The sequence below is a fragment of the Acartia tonsa genome, chromosome 11 (genome assembly GCF_053477335.1).
Source record: "Acartia tonsa isolate MP-2025a chromosome 11, ASM5347733v1, whole genome shotgun sequence".
NCBI classification, from domain to species: domain Eukaryota; kingdom Metazoa; phylum Arthropoda; class Copepoda; order Calanoida; family Acartiidae; genus Acartia; species Acartia tonsa.
This window is the reverse complement of record NC_137270.1, coordinates 18,330,310-18,351,165: the sequence shown is the minus strand read 5'-3', so window position 1 is coordinate 18,351,165 and position 20,856 is coordinate 18,330,310. Positions and strand designations below refer to the sequence as shown.

The 20,856-nt window shown below is 30.5% G+C and overlaps 1 protein-coding gene across 8 annotated transcripts in view; it reads right to left on the bottom strand.

Annotated features, from left to right (window-relative positions):
• Window positions 1-11,663, bottom strand: part of LOC145331865 (uncharacterized) — a 99,694-nt gene extending 88,031 nt beyond the window's left edge. For all 8 annotated transcript variants that reach the window (XM_080176714.1, XM_080176713.1, XM_080176711.1 and 5 more), the window contains exons 1-3: window positions 11,606-11,663; window positions 9,325-9,563; window positions 9,002-9,080 (exon numbers count right to left, since the gene is read on the bottom strand). In XM_080176714.1, coding sequence (XP_080032840.1) covers window positions 9,002-9,080; window positions 9,325-9,372 — 127 coding nt within the window. In that variant the 5' untranslated portion in view covers window positions 9,373-9,563; window positions 11,606-11,663. The remainder of the gene's footprint in view (window positions 1-9,001; window positions 9,081-9,324; window positions 9,564-11,605) is intronic.
• Between the last annotated feature and the right edge of the window lie 9,193 nt (window positions 11,664-20,856).

Here is a 20,856-nt window from a genome sequence, read left to right as displayed (position 1 = left end):
ATTTTTAGTGTGACAACCATCAAGTACGCTAAAAATATACCAAACATTTAAAAGTTCTAGGGCTGATTGACACTAAAATACTGCTCCTAAAAGTTGTATTTACATAAATTTTGAGAATATCTTTTTTAATTTTTTAGTAAGTAAAAATTTACATATTTCTAAAGCTCAAGAAAATCGATAATTTACAAAATCTGTACAAAACCAGGACCTGAATGAACCACCCATCCTTTTGAGTTATCACAGAGAAAATTATTCTTTTTCAACTGTGGAGAGAATTATTAACTAGTTTCTCAATGCACACAAAACTTGGTGTTGCTGTCATCTTGCTTATAGTTATTTATCGAATCGGATTATAGACAGCATTCCGCAGATAGGAAAATAAAAGATATAGTTTGTTAGTCCTTATGGGCTCTTATTAGTCAGTTCGTTCATCCGGTAGAATGGGGGGTGATGGGATAAAGCAGGGGAGTATCCTTATTTTAGCCAGCTGTAAGTATCACTTTATTAGAGTACATGCAAATCTGGTGCAACATCCACGTAATAATATATCGATTGTAAAACTATGAGTTTATTCTATTAATGGCTTTGTAAGAACACTAACTATACCTAACTAAAGATGACGAAAAGTGGTGCACAGCTTTTTAGGTAGTGCAGATAGTCAAGAATTATCCCGGTGTATTTTTTGTTTCAGTTTGTAGATAACAATGATGGCTGCGCTACTAGGGGCTCTGTATTTGAAACAGAATAAATTAGCAGAAAAAAAATCCTAAATCTATCCTAAGACTTAAATTGAAAAATAAAATTGCCTAAAAAAACACTCTAGGATTTATTTCCAGTTTTTCTAAAATGTAAAACCCAATAGGTTCAAAGTTTAATCTGATCTTACTACTTTATATATGTTTTAAAAACTTAGAAGATTATAAATAATATAATATATTTTTGTTTGTCGTAATAAATAAGAGCTGTAATACAAGCCTATATTTTTATAGTCATATTACCAGATTTTATAAGATGATATGCATAAGTTATAAGATTAATAAATTTACTTTGTCCGTCGGTCTGTCAGTCAAACTACAGACCAATTTAGAAAATATAAATAATAAAAGATTTAAAAAAGTGAGAATGGTTTCATGATGATGATTTTAACAAATGCATCTTTATTAATTTAGACAAGATAGAACTAATTCATTTAGAATTGATTTTAAACTTTGCATGATGATTCCTATAAAAGTTGGGCAAGATTTAGAATGCGTAGCAAACTCTTTAATAGTCACCTGAAAGTCCGTACGCCCATTCAAAACATGTTGATTTATAACCTTTTTAACAACAAATCTTTATATATTATGTTCATCCTCTATGAATTGATTTTTGGAATAATGATTCCTGTTACATAAGGTATAATGTTGTCAGCGAAATTAATCAAGTGTTTAAACTCATACATTAATATTCTGCATATTTAGTTCTGACACACTATAAGAGTGTTAATGTTTGTTTGTCCTGCCGTTTCAGAGCTTCGCTTTTATGTATTTTGTCAATGTCATCCTTGTTTTGTATTATCAACTACTGCGCCCCTTGCCTCTAGGGTAAAAATTGTCATTACTGTTTTAGGTTAATTTATAACTTGTTCTTTGTTGGGTGCAATGTAAATATGTAGTAAAGCTTTTACATGATAATATAAACAAAATAATGGAGATTTATTATATTGGTTTATGCACATGGAGGAAAAGGAATATTATCAGTAAATTTAATTTCATATTCGTTAGCTTAACACTTCGGATATCTTTATTGAATCCAACTAAAAGGGTTAAAACTTTCCATCCAATACTTGTAATCCAAAAAATAAGTGCAATTTTGTGTTTTTATCGTTATTGGGGGTGACGAAAATTTATCTTTCAGCCATTGTAATGAGATAATTTAAGATTCCTTAATTAGCATTATTTATTAGTACTTTATTTCTGTCTATCGCTATATTATTACTTGGATATTAAACCAGAAACAGCTTAAAGTACCGCCAAAAAAAAGACGTCATAGAATACAAGTGACCAACGAGAGGCCAGTATAAATTTTACCATTAGCTAATACAGTTTATACTGGCCTATCATTGGTACTTTGTATTGTATGACGTCATTTTTTGGAGGCACTTTGCACTGTTTCTTGCACCTGATTTGCATGAACTCTAATAAATTGATATACACCGCGCTGGCTAAAATAACGAAACCCCACATCAACTCACTATATCCCATCTATTCATCTCCTACTGGATGAACGAATTGACAAATAAATGTTAGCAACCTTAATTGATGACCAATTATCCCCATACAATACATCCCAGTATAATCTGTATCTATATTCCTGACAAAGCTAAACATGAATGAGGAAATCAACAAACCATTATTGTGACATTAAGACAATTGATTGCGACAATGGATATAGTTTATATGGATATATTGACAGGGGAAAATTTGTCGTCATTTAAGGTGACTATTATGGATCTCTTTATTGGTCAGTCAGTTCATCCATTAGGTAATAGAGGGGGGGGGGGGGTCATTATTTCAGATCGCTGGGAGTAGCAATATTTTAGAGAAATGAAAATCTGGTACAACATAATATCCGAGTAATTTTATATCCATTATTTGTAGTAACACAACAACTCTATAACTATGTGATATGATAATTAAAATAATATATTTTAGGATTCATTGACCATACCTATTTTAATTTGATTAATCTTAACACAAAACTTAAAGGCTCTCTATTGCTTAAATAGATACAGTGATCTTAAAGACATCTAGAGACATTTGAGAAAGGGGGGGGGTGAAAGGTGACCACTGCCTAATTTTAATATTATTTTTTAAAAGAAAAGGAAAAAAATAGGAGCGATTTCTGTTGGGAGGGTGGTGGTACCCTTCACCAAAATAGATTCAAATCTTCCCTAGACCTTATATGGAACGTTATATTCGAAAGGAGAACCATATCAGCTCTGCGATTAGCAATATCCTTCTGTACAGACAAACAGTTAAATATCTTGTTACGTTTGTAAAAAATATGAAATATTGAATTTTAAAACCGTGAAGAAAAAAAATTGCATCTGTCAGTAGTTAAAACCTTTATCGGAATTGGATTTGTTTTATGACACTTTGTTTCAGACATAAAAAGATATTTTCTTTCTTTGCTGTTATTTTTTTATTATTTGTTATTAATGCTTAATGTTTATTTATCTCATAGAACATGTTATTACATATAATTATTATATATTGTTTGCCATTAAGTTTTGGGGAATATTATTTTTTGTTGCTGCAAAACTATTCTATAATTCCGATTTTTTTTTTCCGAAAACCTGTATGCACAATAAACTTATAATCATAGATCTAAAGAGATATAACAATGAACGATAAATTAATATACACATTTGATACGAGTTAAGACTCTAGGGGGCTTAATCTCTCTCAGCGCACCTTGAAACGTAATCCGCTTATGATTGCGGTGTAAAAGCATCCATTAGCCCATCAGACAACCAACTCTCTGAGATGCACGACCTTTGTCTGATAAGTCAAAACTGTGCATTCCCCCCCACTCTTACTATTTACGCGCATTTAATATAGTAAAAGTGGGAACCATTTTTAAAGTCTTTAACGTTATGTCGCGGTGTCGGACCGATTTTCGAACCTATCACCTTTCCGACGACGAGCGGATGCGCTACAATACACATCTAAATTAACAATTGTGTAGAATAAAATGTTGTTGAAAAAGTTTTGATACTGCTATCTAATGAATAATCCAAACACTATTTAATATAAGTCCAAATCTACAAATGAAAGAACGTGTTACTATCCAGCTTATACCAACAATGAAATTAATGCGAAAAAAAACACAAAACCTCTACGTGTTTTTCAGCTGTCGTTGGGGGGCAACACATCGTAAAATTGACGACCTGTCCATTTGCCCCCAAAATATTATTTTAGATTTATTTCGCTTGTTGGTTATAACTTATACCTGGTTATTATCTCTATCCGGCTGTACATTCTTCATATTTCATTAAACGATAATTATCTCATATGTTAATCGTTGCTTATGTAAGTTTATTACATGTTTTAAATACAAAGTATATCTACAAGCATTTTATGACATTTTTATGTGATTTACTTTTAAATATAGCAATGACAAAATATATAAGTTTATAAAAAAAAAGTTAAAACAATATAGTAAGAAAGACAGATGAAATAAATTTACAATTTTGCTCCATTTAGTTGAAATAAAATAGATGTTTGTTTGAGCCAGAGAACATTTAATAAAGAATGTTAACAATAGATGAAGAATGTATGTGGATATTATGACAGGAGGAAAATTGTCCCCAATTTAGGTTGCTGTATATCCTGTAATTTATTGGTCAGTTCGCATATTCAGTAGAAGGGGAGGGGAAAAGGTAAAAGGGATGAAATGGGGGATTTGTTATTTTAGCCAACTACAAGTTTCATTTTATTAGAATGAGAATTTGAAAATCTGGTGTAAGATCTAAGGTGTAAATCCATTATGTTAACATTAAAAATAAAAATAAAAGAAAAAAAAAGAAAAGAAAAATTTTAATAAATTTGGCATTAGAGACAACCAAAAAATCCAATAATAATTGTAAACATAAAATAGTCCTAAATCATCCTAAAGAAAATCTAAGATTTTCTTAAAATATAGAACTGTTATTAAAATCTTAACAGACAAACAAATATAAAACTTAATATAATAGGATTACATATTCTATTCTTATTTATATTTTTTGTTTATGAACCTAATTAGTTAAGTAAATTGTTGTGTAGGTATTCTATTACACAAACTCACATATTTAGATATGATAATATATATTTATTAGTGAAGCTAATCTATAAATGTTTGTGTTTGTCTGTCTGTCCTTCTGTCTACTGTTAATACTAAACATCAACTTGTCCAAAAAAGAAAAGAAAAAAATAATATAATAATTTGATAAGGACAAGAAATGTGTGTTACCATGAGAAAAAATGTATCACTTGATCCTGCTTTACGCCACTCTAACTATTTTGTATCTTGATACATATGTTCTACATATATAAAGTTCACTGAGAACCCAAAAAAATTGGCAAATCCGAATTTTCAGAAGAGAAGCTTTGTTATTCATTTAGGATGATATCTTTTTAGTTCACCAGTAGTCTTGGTTCAACCCAAATACTGTTTTTGAGATCTTGTACTTCATTGGTGTTAATTAATAAAAAATTAATAGTGGAAACTGTAAACCAAAATATGCATCTACATTTTATATTTATAATAAAACTATCCTAAATGAGAAACAAGGTTGCTATTCTTAAAATTTGGGTTTTTTTTTGGTTCTCAGTGTGGGTTCCACTGTTGTAACCATATTCTCTTCCTTTTTTTCTTTCTTTTTTAACTTTATGTTTTATATTACTTCTTTATCTTATGCTCTCAATAATTGAACATAAATTTAACTTAACATTTCAAACATTTTTGCTTCTATTTGACATAATTGTTTATATTATGTATGGATATTGGATGAATATAGTTTTTAAAATGTTTATTAGATTTTAATAGAATTTTAGCACCAAATATCAATAATTCCAATATTTCAGTAATTATTTCTTTTAAAACATTATTTTTAATTTTTAATTATAAGTTTTTGTTGCTCCCCTAAGAATGGATACAACTGTCCTTATTATTTTTGAATAATAATTTTTTTATGGTATCACTTTTAAGTTCATACTACATATTTTTTGCTGTTTAAACCTTTCATTTGATAACAGACTTTTGTTTCCTTTGGTTAAACTATTACGTTTTTTATATCATTTAGTCCTATATTTGCTGGTAGTCTATCTGTCTTTGTACTTGTAGGTAATCGTTCTTTTGTAATAATTTTTCTATGATTTTTGTTCTAAATGCTTCTAAAATCACTTTTATTGTATTTTAACTATCATATATTCTCTAGAACTTTTCTATGATTTGTTTTGAATTTCCAACAAAAAATGTGATTGTGTACCTATTCTATATTCTCTCAATAACTGTTCTATGATTATCATCCAGCGTTGAACTAAGAATTCCCCAGGGTCTTATTGTGAAACAATGAATTCATCTATATTGACTTCTCTATGTGTGTGTGGTTTTGTGTTTGTGTGTGTGTGTGTGTGCGTCAATTTTGGTAAAAAATTTTATGAGTTCAATAATAGTTATGTATCGCATCGTATTGTACATAACTTACCTCGGATACTAAAATAAAAAGTATAAGATCAAACCCAATGGGCCGAACTTCCGGTTTAATAAATGATTTTATGATTTTTATTTTCTTAATCGTGGAAAATTGTCTGTAATACTATGATACATGATTTTTCAGTTTGGCGGTGAACCGGTTCTAATCCAGCGGATAATAATCGGTTCTGGATCCGTACTGCAAAAGCTGTTATATGCGAAAATTTTCTTAAATCAGGATCGTTTTAATACTTTTGCAAGATGATTTACGGAAAATTTATATAAATTAAAAAGCTTACCAACTCTTTAATTTATTGATACAGAATATATATTTGTTTTCGTAATCTAGAATCTAGTTGGCATTTTACAACTATTTTAAAAAAGATAATTCCTAAATCGATTAGGCAGAGTTGTTGAAAGTTTGAATTGGAAATATTTTCGTTTTTATGGATGTTGTCATCTTTATTTTATCACTAAATACATATTCTTAATAATCTTTAACTAAAAGGTGTAAGTCAGAATAAGTGGAAAAAACATGCTTAAAAGTTAAAAGGACAAATAATATTTGATAGTAAATTTTAAATAAATCACCTAATATTTAGACATTTGTTGTACTTTATTGAACTTTATGTGGTACATTTTTAACTTTATTAAAATCATCAATAGATAAGAATATTATCCCTTTAAACTAGTTACAATGCATGCAGCCCCTCAAGGCTAACAAAACTGGTTTAAATCTTTTGTATTTTATTGACAGCGGAGAGCTGTCTATAATACGATTACATAAATTACATTTTGGAGGTTAGTCTAGACTTGTTTGACTGTAAAAATATTTAGATCTTTAAAAGAAAAAGAAAAATCTAACCATCAAAGAAAACATATTTTTATCTCCATCAAAAACCGTCGGTTAAGTTTTCAACCAAAGAATGATTCAGAAAATAATCTTTTTGTATTTTTTTATTTTTGGTTAATTTTTTTACTTCACTTTGAAAAGCAAAGCTTTTTTTCAATTAGGGTCCTAAGACATCAAGGTACAATATTAAAAGCGAAGTTTTTCTATAATCAAACCCTAAAATAGAATTATATACCCTTTTACTGCATAATGTATTTACGCAATTTTGCAACAAAACTATGTACAATTTAGTTTTGCCTCACAAACAGTTACAGTAGAGCTTTGATTTTTTAAAAGTTATCATCCTTGTTTTCCTATAATTTTTCCATCCTCCAAAAATATAGGCTAGTTGACATTAGTTTTTTATGTCTTTCATATATCTATAATAGTGTGGCCCAAATGAAGGTCTAAATCGCTTTTCAATGTGCGCAATGTAAAAATAGGTTATGTATTGTTTGTAGATTTTAGCCCCATAATTGATTTTAAGAAAAAATCTATCGCTACTTCGTCAAATGCATATTTATTTTCACCTTTTCTTCTCCAAATTAAGAAAGCCTTACACCAGATATAAAGCAAAACATCAAATTTTCTGTCTGTTTGTTTACAAACATTGAAATAAAATATTAAAATCACCAGAAATAAACATATGAAGAAAGAAAGTATACAAATTTATTTATGTACAATTACAATAATTTGGGAAAGCTAATTCATACTGCAAAATCATTGAAGAAAAATAATTAAAGATAAGCCTTACTCTTTATTCCTGGTTTAATAAAAAACAATCAAATTATTTTTTGCAATATTAATTTTTTTATTAGTATGCTTTTTTTTAAAGTTGAATATGAGAATAAGCATATTACATGTTTTTTTTACCTTCATTTAATTTTTTATTTAAATAAATTGTCTCCTATTGGCGAAATGTCTGTTGAGCCATGAAATTTATTAAAAACACTTTTTCCTATTTTATGTCTTTAAAACGTATATTTTTTAGAGTTTTTCATCATTTCTCTTCTTATAAGACTAATAACTACTGTTTTAGTTCAATTTCTTACACAAATTATCAATTTAAATAAAACAATGTTTTTAGACGTTTTTCAGAATTATTCGGCAGGAATGGCGGTTCTGCCTACTTTTCATAATTGCTTCATATTTGAACTCTTGTTACATTATTTTAGGTTGGCAGTTCTTTAATTATTTCTTGTTAAAATCATGAAAATATGAAGTTTTTGATAAAAAGCTTAAGATTAAAATTTCGAGATCAATTTTCATTGTAGAGAGGTCTAGTTTTCACTAAAAGGTCTACATTTGAGCCGGTAACAACTTCAAGGTATGCGCAAAATGATATGGTAAAGATTTAAAAATTCATGTTTTTTGGGCCAGTCTAATCTATAATGCAAAGTAGCTTGATGTCTGTCCGTCTGTCTGTCTGTTTGTCCATCCCTTAAGATCTCGGTAACCACGGAACCTATTGGATTCTACTCTTCAGGGAATATACCTACTGGTCCTGTGTTGATTAAGGCTATTTTTTGGGGATGTGGGACACCCCAAAAAATAAAAATACCCCCCCCCCCCCCAAAAAAAAAAATATGAGCAGCACCAGATTTTTTTTTTTTTAAATTTATTTTTTTAAATTACCTCACGGGGCAAAGCCCCTAGAGGCAAGGGGCGAAACCGCTAGTTATAATATAAAGTAGTAAGGTTTTTTTTGTCTGAAGCTTAAGATATCGGAAAATAGTGGAGCGAAAGGGTTTTTTTCTCAGTGAAGCATAATAAATGTCTTGAAATGGTTTCAGACTATTTTTATAAAATCACAGCATCTCCCTAGAAAGGCTAGGGGCGAAGTAACTTGTTATATTTAAAACAGAACATACATGATTTTATGAATCTTACCTTGTTGTGCATGGTTCGAGCCCCCATTGACCAAAATAGATTTATCAGGCCGCTGCTTCTCCCCAGGATGGCTTGAATCCTGAACATTTGTAATTTGTTTTAAAGTATTAATTGTAATAAAACACAAAATTTACAATTTAATGCCTTAAGTCTTATTAAAAAAACACTATTTATATCTAAAAATCTACCAACTGCCCAACTATTTTAATAAATGGAAACATTTTAGCGGCTTGTTGCTAGCCAATAAGTCACAATTATTTTCTTATCTACAGGTACAGACAAACGAACAAACCTCGTTTTAGAAGAGCTTTATTTCTATATACCTGTTGTGAAGGGTTTCTTGATATGATGCTTCTAGACTGACGATTCATGGCTGTTTGGTTCGATTGATATTATTAATTTATTTTACATTTAACAGCACTTTGATATTAGAATAGCGTTTGACATATCACTTTTTAGCATTTTGTAAATATGTAACTTTTTCAAAATAGTTTTCACTAGTGTCACTTTTAATTATAGCATTTTTCCTTCCATCGCTGTAAAATTTTCAGAGCCATTGAACCTGCAATTATAAGATTTAATAATAAGCATTAATACGGATCAACCCCCTAATGATGATACACATACTTACCCTTCTGCAGATTACAAATAGTGGTTGAGGCGTGTTAGAATACTAAACTTGAACTAACAAAAAAAATTCAAGAGTCTCAAATATTGTTAAACCAACGAATAAGAAAATATTATTATAAAACGGGTCATGGAAAGAAAACGATGTTGCCAGGTTCATCGTATTTTCACAGTACCTTTGAAGGGTTATTTTAGGTTAGGTTAGGTTAAGTAAATGTTAATGATTGCCCCGCAGGGCTAGAGCATCCCGCAGGGGCTAGAAATAGGAAAAAAAGCTACTGTGAAAAAAAAACGACGAAACCGGCAACTTCGTTTTAATTTCCATGATCCTATAAAACTTTTGGGATTAGTGGAATAAACAGCCCAATGTCCCCTCCCTCCTTGATTAATTCGTACTAACCTACGAAACAATATTTAGGGGAGCTTAGTATTAGCCCAGATTAGGGTGTAGGCTGTTTTTTGGTTAGTAGGTTAATCCTAAAACAAAGGAAACGTTTCAACTCCCTTCTCCCCCCCCCCCCCACCTCCCCTCAACCTGGCGAAGGAAGGGGGTCTTCCAAATTTTGATTGAAGAGGTTGACTACCACTTAAATCCCCCTCCCTCACACCCATAATTAAATAGATAAAATAAACTTTTCTCGTGCTATATTTGAAATGGATGAATTTTACAAAACTTGGGAGATAAAAGTAATTCAACCTTCCAAACATCAAAACTTTGAAACTTTTTCCTCTCTGCTCAGTCATTCACTGTCAAAAAGACTAAAACTTTTACAGATATTTAAAACACATCTAACCATTGGCAAAGTGTTTTCATAAAACAACTGAAAAGTCATTAAATATTAGAATATAATATATCACCATGGCCACATTTAAAATATGCCGTACAGTAGTCGATATAAATAACTAGTAATAAATTATTTACGAATTATATGATTAAAAAAGTTTGAACAATAAAGATAAGATAAGAGTACCCAAAGTTTAAAGCCAAAGGATTTGAGAACGTATTTATTAAACGTTCGGAACCAATATAATTTACAGCCCAATGTCATTTTCCTCCCTGTTCATATATTCTGTGTATTCTTGGGAAAACTGTCTAATATCAGAACTTCACTGTATAACATTTTATTGTTTTTTCCTCTCCAAAATTATTGATAACTTTCTGCGTTATTTAGAGAAAACCCAGTCTTTTATATTAGCTAAAACAATTTTTTGTTGTTTTGTAAACATTTCATTGGCTTACCATATTCTTTTTATTGTTTTACCAATATTTTAGATACATTTTACTATAAAGATATGGAAAATAAATAGTAACTTGTTTTCAATATTTTTATTGATTTTATCTCAAACTTATTTTAGATTATATTTATAACTATATATAGATATTTCCTGAAAAAAGAACTCAAATCAATAATAATAAAAGGATTTTTGTTTTTAGCTAAATAAATAAAAAAGTATAGGTACAATAAAATTATGTTTTTTAGGCGGATATCCTATATATGACGGTTTTAGGTAGTTTTATTTTCCATTTTTATTACACTTTTTATTGAATAATCAATAAAATTTTAGAATATTGATGCCTAGAACGTTTAAAAATGAAAATATATTTAATATTCTGGATATGGGAAATTTTTTGATAGATATATAATAAAGAGAGTGGTAGGTTTCTGGTAGAATCCGTAAAGGTGTGTGTTTTAAGGCTTAAAATAAATATGTGTATTTCTTATTGAAAAGAACTATAGACAACAATTTTTTTTAAAGTTAACATACATTTTTTCGTTCTACTACTGTTTTTACTTATAACACATAACCTTTACGGATTTTACCAGAAACCTACCCCTCTCATTAATTATACTTCAAAATAATGTTGAATGTTTAAACGCCTTTACTCTATAATTAATAATATTTGTTTGTCTGATTCTAATAATGATTTGTTGATCTGTACTTTCATGGAAGTTGCAAGATTTAACTATTTTTTACCTGAAAAAAAAATGTGTTGTTTTTTCTATCTTATATTCATAGCTCTCATTTTTTGTCTGAAATATAAAAAAATATTCAAATCATTTATAAAAAAAAAAAATTATATCAGTGTGCAGGCGACTATAAATCTAATATAATTAAATTGTCTGTCAGAAACTTTATGTAAATAGCCTGTTCCTTTATGTTTTTAAGATTTGCCTCATTCTAGGGAATGTCGATATAGGTCATGAAAAATAGCCTAAAACCACCCTAAGAAATTCAGATCAGAATTTCAATATCTTAAGCTTCAGACAAAAAAAAACCTTACTACTTTACATTATAGGATTCATAGACGTCCAAGGGGGGGGGGGGGGGGTAATGGGGCGATTACCCCCCCCAAACGATTTTGGGGGTGCCATAGGCACCCCTTAAATTTTTTTTCATTTTACCCCCCCCATTTAAAAATTACCGCACCCCCAACCATTTAGGAGGGGGTATTTACCCCCCCCAAACAATTTTGGGGGGGTAAATACCCCCCCAAAATAAAAAATGTCTAAAAAAAAATTTTGGGGGGGGTAAACTAAATTTACCCCTGCCAACAGATTTCAGGGGGGATAATTTCCCCCCCCCCCAAGCATAATTTACCCCCGGGGTAAACATTTTTGGGGGGGTAAAAAAAATTTGCGGCGCGCTTCGCGCGCCATTTTACCCCCCCCCCCAAAAAAAAAGCGAATTACCCCCCCCTTCAAAAATTTTTACCCCCCCAAAAAACAAAAAAGCTTGGACGCCCCTGATAGGATTGCACTATATTTTTGTCCTTGTTTTATAAAACTTGTCTGTATTTTGGAATTGTATAAATTATGCTGCCCAAACAATTTTTCAGGATAAAAATAGATCTCTTCTGTCTTTGCCCACTAAGCAAAAGGGATGTTATTCACTAAAAAATGTAAGAATTGGAGAATTTTGAATTACCATCTCACAAGTATTTAAATGTAATGTTTATTTTCCAAAGCATCTTATAGTGCCTAATAATAAATGACGTCATACAATACAAATGACTAATGATGCGCTAGTTTACATTTGTCAATTATGATGTATATTGGCCTATCATTGATCATTTGTATTGTATGAGTTCATTTTTTTAGGCACTATAAGCTGCTTCTTATTTTGCATTACAAATAAGTTCATGTACATATATGTACAATCCTCAGATGCTTACTTCTAATTATTGTTAAATATCTTAACCCTTTACAGTCGGGCCCCTTGCCGCACCTTTATCAGTCAAGGGGGGGGGGGGGGGGGGGGGTCGTTCAATGCACCCCCCTATTATCTCAGGCCCCCCTATTATCTCAGTTCCTATTAGAGCTAGAGGGCTTAATTTTTTTGTGCAAGTCCCCTGTTTGATAATAAATTTCCGACCTTTTATAAGTCTAAGTCAATTTTCGCTTCCTTCACCCTTTTATTTAACAACCTTTGTTTTAGGTCTTTTTTTACTTGTGACTTGAACACCTGTATTTCATATTAGGATGTACTACTAGAGGATATTTTAGTATTTTGGTATGATAAAATGCTTTGTTTTAGTCAAAAAATATTTTGCTCTTTACCTGAATGACCCTGCCAGGTTTGCTGGCATCCTGTGCCCGCCAGGATGGAGATATTAAAAAAATTCCAACTCTGAGCTATGTGTCATACCCAAACTTAAAAAGTCACCCAGTTTGGGCTCTTTATCTTTAACACACAGAAAATGAGATAGAAAAAACCGGAGGGGGGGGGCATCCAACGCCCCCCCCCCCCCCAACCGTTAAGGGTTAAATGACTTGCGGATTTTTTGAAAAATTACTTGCAGATTTTTTTAAATGAATATATTTTTTTATATATTTTTTTTTCTAATTTATGAAGGATAAGAGAAGGATTTACATGGCCTAAACACAAGTAAAATCATTAAGCAACTCTAACATATAGTTATAAAGTCATTACGTAGGCTTTTTAACCAACAACATTACAGTTTGTCAAAAAAAAGAATTTCTAATAGAGAAAGTTATTTAATACAAAGAAAGATGATTTAGTGTCAGCATAAGGGAAATGATAAGTTCGGATCTCAGCTCAACATTAACTTAAGATGTTAAAAATGCTTTTTTATGTAAGATGCACAACATTTACAGTTAGAGTAGGGGGAATGCCTAAACAGGCACAACTCTTTACCATGTACAGTAACTAATGCATTAGTAAATTATTATTTTTCTTATCCCTTAAGATCCCTAGATGTTGTATATATAAACTAGCAGTTTCAAAAAGAAATTTAACTAGAGGTTAACTGAATTTGAGTTTCCGATTGTGTACCTAGCACCCCCATCCTATCTCAATATTAACTTAGCTAAAAAAGCTTCAAACTTTTTTGAAAATTTGAAAATTTAAATTTTGAATGTATAATATTACTTATTTTTAAATGAATGGTGAAGTAGCTGAAAATAGCGTTTGCAATAGTTGGGTTATCTGCTGTACAACTTCAGAAATTAGGGAAGAAATAGGCAATCTATTTTCAGTTGATCTGTTTTGAGGGATATTTTTTTATAGAGGCGATTTCTCTTGGTGGTGTTACCCTCCCCTAAAATAATTATAAACATTTCCAGGGCCTATGAGAAACAACCCTGTAAAGGAAAACCATATTGGTTCAGTTGTCAGCAAGATCCTTTGGAACACACAGACAGACATACATAGATCCTTTTACTTGATTATGAGGATAGCGATAGTAAATGAATTGTGGAGTAGCTTTGCATGTTGCCAAAAAAAACATGTTTACTGTTTATTTGTGACCTCCCTGGCATCATTCAATATTTATTTAGTGGATATTTCCCCAGGGGGCACTTTGTTACCACAATAGACAAATAAATTAAACTAGGTCCAGCATGTATTTTTTTTACATATTAGAGTTAAATTTTCTAAAGAAATGCTCTAAAATTAGGATTCTATAGCAAAATTAAGTACAAAAAGAATTTTTGTGGTTGAATTTTTGGTCTATGTTTAGGGTTTATGTCATACCACAATTATAAAAAACCCTAACTTTAATTTGGAAAGTACACTTGGGTTTGTTTTACCAAGTTATATAACAGAGTATGACATCTGGTTCAATCAAGAAGGAATTCGTGTCATGTAATGAAATATATAAAAATATGAAATACCCAACTAAAGAAGGAGCTGAAGTGATGAAATATGATTTAGGTTAGTCTAACATAACTCTATTGGATATTACTATAAGGTCTGGACATTCACTAACATGTCATACCATGAAAAATTACAAGTTTTTATATTATTTGAGATACAGCTTTTTGTAATATCCATTATATATATTGTATATAATATATATCTGTCCATCTATGGATAAATCTAACATTCTATCTTTTGATCAACTAATCTGTATATAAAGATAATAGTTATTTCTTTCATCGTATTATAAACCGCTTTCCTCGCATATAGAATGTACAATTTTAAGATTAACAAACTGGTTTTAATCTTATGATTGTACATTTTTATATTTGTAGACAGCTGGATATAATACGATGCTAGACAGAGAAACCCTATTAAAATATCATTAATATCCAGATTTTTGATTATGTCTAATGTTTTAACGCCCGCTTCCAGAAAATGCCGTTTTATTCGTTTTATTCAAGTTATTATCTTTTATATGATTTTTTTATCGTTTTTTTACGTTCTATATTGGCCCGGCTTGGCCCAAGTAAAGATACCCACCATTTTTATTGCCCGGCTCGGCGCGAGTAAAGATACCCGTCCACATATAATATCAAAATTTTAAAACTTCTAGGAAACGGGCTTTTTTAACTGAAAAGGGTGGCACCTATAGCCAAAACACAAAATGTGATATAAATCGTTTTGTATCTTACTTGTAGCTCTATCAATTACATGAGGTTATGTAGTTTTCAATTGCGGATCATATCGTAGTATTAGCTACTCTACAACTCACTTTGGGCGTTCAAAAATTACATTTTTAATTTTTTGGGCCAAATAACCGGGTATTTAGGACAAAACCGGGCTTGAATGCCGGGGGAAAGCACCAAAAAATGCCAAAAACGGTTACCTATGCCGAACGGTTTCTTTACTCGCGCCGAACCGGGTTTTATTGCAACTCTCCTGTGCACGCCACTAGAGCAAAACAAAAAAAATGGAATTCCGTTTTTACCATAACAAAGCTTCCCTGAAATTTTCAGCTCGATCGGTCCATTAGTGGCGCTCGGTTCTAATGGGTTAATTAAAAAAATATTTCTATTATTGATTTGTCTATCTTTTTATCATTAACCAATTTTTGATCATTAATAACCAGAATATCAAATAAAATTAAATCATTTTTTAATCTATCTATCTATAGCTTATACATATAAATCTAACTAACTAATGAATCAATTTATTTTAACTCATTTGTCAATCCTAATAAAGTAATAATGATTTTATCATTGAGATACTCATTTTTTATTATGGCTATTCTTAATCTTTACAAAAACTTTCACACAGAGTGTCAGTTAAGCACTGATAACAAATATCCCTTATTTTTTAATAAATGAATAAGAATGCTGCACTGGATATGAATTAATTCTATATGATTTTATATCAAAACTTTTGTTACAAAATCCAAAAGAATTATTTTAAAACTGTGGTTTTTTTTCCATGGTAGTTGAATATCCACATATTTTCCAAAAGGTATTTTAATATCCAAAAATGCCCCCAATAGTAGCAGAATATCAATGTTGAAACTCAGCTACTATTAAGCCAATCAAACAAATAACAAAAACTATCTGTAAATCAAAATTCAATTAAATCATACTAACACAAGCTAAGATTATTTTTTAATAACTTTTGTCATTTTTTGGTTAAAATTAAAATATACAAATCTAAATTTATTGACTATGAAAATATTACATAAAATGATGTCTAGATAAACTAAACTGACTTAAATATACTTTTTAAATTGGTTTTCTATGTTTTTTTTTGTATGATGGTTTAGGGTGTTTCATGGGGCGTTCTAAATATTCTAAAACATGTTTTGAAAGGAACTTGCTATTTTTAATCTTACTCATTGTTAGGACACCATAGAAAAAGATTCTCCTAAATTTGACTCAGAATTTCAATCTTTCTTAGAATTTCAAAGTGAAAATATATCTAGCGTGTTTCTACATTGCTACGTATTCTTTAATTAGCCATTGAATTAATAAAAAAAATATTGATAATTCTTGCAATAAGAGGCATAGTACAGGCTAATAATATGTTTGATTAATATTTCTTCAATTTTGATAAATCAAATTTCTAAGATTTTTAAAATACTTAGTTTAGAATAATCAATGTATTATTACTTTGATGGTGAACCAAATTTTCATGTTCTCTGATAAAGTGATGCTCCAAACTGGCTAAAATAAGTACCTCCCCCCCCCCCCCCCTCCAAATCCAACCCCTTTAAACCATGCCCTTTACTGAATGAACTAGCTGACCATTAAAGACGGTCCTTGTTAGCAAGATACATTTTGAAAAATTTTCCTCTATAATATATCAACGTACATTCTTTAATATCCATTTTACAACAGCTCTTATATTTTATTTCTCTTTTTAGGTGTTTCAATTTTTTTTTTTATTTTGGTGTCATCATATAAACACTGTGGATATAAATGATGCAGTATTTCTTAGCAACCATCTTATGGCATTAATATAATTCATAAGCTAAGCTCTAAATGCAGGGAGGGAGGGAGACATTGAGCTGTTTTAAACATCTTCTGTTTAATTTTGATTGGTTGGTTTATTGAGTTGAGTGTTCAAACGTGATCTACAGAAGGGGTATTGTTGTGTATCATCATAAAGGATGTACATTAATTTATCGGCCACTGTCTTATCCCTTTAGATCCTTGTTTAAATGTAGGTATAAGCAGGACTGCAGTTACATTTATTTTATTAATACGAGTAATTAGATTTATACATGAAAAATTATTTCTAATACAACAAAAATCGAAAGTGAAACTGCGTAGATACTGTATACTAAGGGATGGATAATATTAATGTTAACTATTATTTATGTTAAACAAAATTAAGTTGGTTACAATTATTGGCGGAAAAGATGGGACACTGTAGCTTAATCAAGATTTGATAACCGAAGAAAAAAAACAATTAACGATACAGGAATCATCACATTATGCATAAAATCGATAGTTCAATTTTAACATGCTTAAGTCAAGACCTATTCGTACCGAGCTTGATGTCTGTCCGTCCGTCCGTCTGTCTGTATGTCTGTCCCTTAAGATCTCGGTAACCAATTAACCGATCGGATTCTACTCTTCAGGGAACATACCTACTGCTCCTTTGGTGGTTTTAGGCTATTTTCTTGGGGGAAGGGACACCCCCAACCCCCCCAAAATGAAAAAACCGCTCAGCAATTTTTTTTTTATATTTAATTGAAATTAGTGGTGGCAGCTCCAGTAGATCTATTTTTTTTAAACTACCTCTTGGGGCTTCGCCCCTAGAGGCTAGGGGCGAAGCCGCTAGTTAAAAGTTAAAGTAAGTAATTTTAAAGTACATGTTTGTTTGAATAAAGTTACTAGAAAGTTATTTTTTTGTTTTAGTGAACTTTTTATTACTTCAAAGAACAAAAGCAGTGCACGTAATTCACGTATTAGTTTCACTTAAGAATAAAGGGATTAGTAAATATTGCAAATTTAAAACAAAAATATTTCTCTTTATAATGAGTCTTAATTAGAGTATTGAAAATTAAAATACCACTAATGGCTGAGCCCTTAACACCTTATTTATTTTATACTTTAATATAACTTTTATAGTAGATGTTTTTAGAGTTGAATTTCTAGAATGTCAGTCAATACTGAAAAAAGTTATATTTAATTATCATTTCATTCAGAAATTACACAATCCTCTCAAGAACGTTTCTAATTAAAGTAAGGAGATGTCTGTCTCTCTAAACAAAGAATCTCGCTGAACCTTTTAAGTGAGGTTTGTTCCTACAATTTTGAGTTTTCATGAGATTTGCTTATTGGTTGGGGTTTGATTCCTAGATTTTTTAGTTTTCATGATTTTCTAGACTCCTATTCAAGATATAAGGCTGAATTAAATTCGGTGGTTAAATTAGTTCATGTTTTACATATTCCCACAAAGTTTTATTAAGATTTGCTTATTCGATTGGTTGCTAGATCGATTCCTAGATTTTCACATTATAAATCTAAAAGGTTTTGTGTTTTATTTTAATGTTTAGTTTTTATTACATTACTTTATAGTTTTTATTTCTGGATGTCCAGCCATAATTTTTGATCTTCGCTACTTATGGATGTTGTCATCCTTGTTTCAGCAATAACTTAAAGATTTAACTACAAAAATCTATAGAACGGCAAATTATTTTTCTAATAAAAGTAACAAGATGTCTGCTGTCTGTAGCAAAGAATCTCGCTAACTGCTGAACCTTTAAAGTAAAGGTATATAACTTTTTTGTGGGAGTTTACCCTACAACCTCTCAAGATAAATCGGATCTAGAATACCCCACTCAACCTCTCCTGCAAAGAATGATCAATAAAATACAAAAAAAAATATTTTATGTACTTTATATTAATAGCACATAGCAACTAGACGCCAGAGTAATGTATATGTTTGCGTAAAAAACTACATACATTGGTATGTTGCAAAGCACAAAAACTAACTTTTAAATAAAATATTAATTACATTTTTTATTAAAATAAAATAATAGTATGTATTGTGTCGTATTATAAACAGGTTTTCCAGGATATTAAAATGAAAATTTAAAACGGAACTAAATGAACCAACCAATCAAAATTCAATAAACGTCATTATAAAAGTTTGGGTACTAATAAACACTACAATGTCTCCTCCTTTCCTGGTAAAATGACCATCCATTCTCACCAAGAAACCATAGTAATTAACGAGTAAGTGAGTAGCTGCGCTAATTTTCAGCTCGACAGTAATGCAGTGCAAGACGAACATTTTTTGACATTTGTCTGGACAGGCCATTTTTTGCGCTTGACATTTATAACAAAATTGATTTTTGAAGAAAAAAAGTATTTTCCAGTATAACTTGGTAACGAACTAATATCCGCTGGATTAGAACCGGTTCTAAGCCACCATGAAAAATCTTAAAGTTAATCTTTAATTTTTTCATTTGAATTTCCGCGGAATGATGTGTATAATACAATGCGATAAATAAGTATTATACATTTTATGATCAATTAATTTATTTTTCTATATAAGTATGTATAATTCTTCATTTGTGTATGCCTTCAAAAATCGCTAAAAGCCTGTCTATATATATAACTGAAAGTTACTTGAACACCTGTATTTTATATAAGGATGTACTACTTGAGGATATTTTAGTATTTTGGTATGATAAAATGCTTTGTTTTAGTCAAAAAAATATTTTTGCTCTTTACCTGGATGACCCTGCCAGGTTTGCTGGCATCCTGTGCCCGCCAGGATGGAGATATTCAAAAAATTTTAACTCTCAGTTATGTGTCATACCCATACTTAAAAAGTCACGCAGTTTGGGCTCTTTATCTTTAACACACATAAAATGAGATAGAAAAAACCGGAGTTCAACGCCCCCCCCCCCCGACCGTTAAGGGTTAAGTCATTGTATGAAATATGTAAATGTATTTATTTCTTATCTGTCTATCTATCCATCTATACGATAATACTAACTCTTATTCAAAGGGGGAGGGGGTGAGCAAATAAATAGTTCCCCACCCTAATGCAATCGTTTTAGATTAATTTTAAATCAAATCAAAATATTAGAAAAACATGGCAGAGTTTTTTTATTTGAGTTTGTCTCCTTTTCTGTCCATCCATCCATTAGTATATCCAGCTATCTATCTATATCTCCATATATATGTATGCTAATTTATTGTGTTGTTAGTATCAAGTTTGTGCAAATATTCTGCCATTTCTATGGATTCTAGCCTTGCAGTGTGCCTAGCTTTCCACATAGGGCTTCATATTCGCGGATTTAGTCAATAGCATGTATATAATGTAAAGTGTTTAATGTTGCAAGAATGAATTTATAGTATAAAGATGGATATATTGATAAAGAAAAATTTATTGTCAAATTTAGGTTACTATTATAGACCTCATTTATTGGTCAGTTCACTCATCCAGTAGGAGGGGAGAGGGGGTAAGGGGATAGCGTTATTTTAGCCAGCTGGGAGTATCAATTTATTAGAGTACATAAATATCTTGTGCAACATCCAAGTGATTATGGACGTATCATT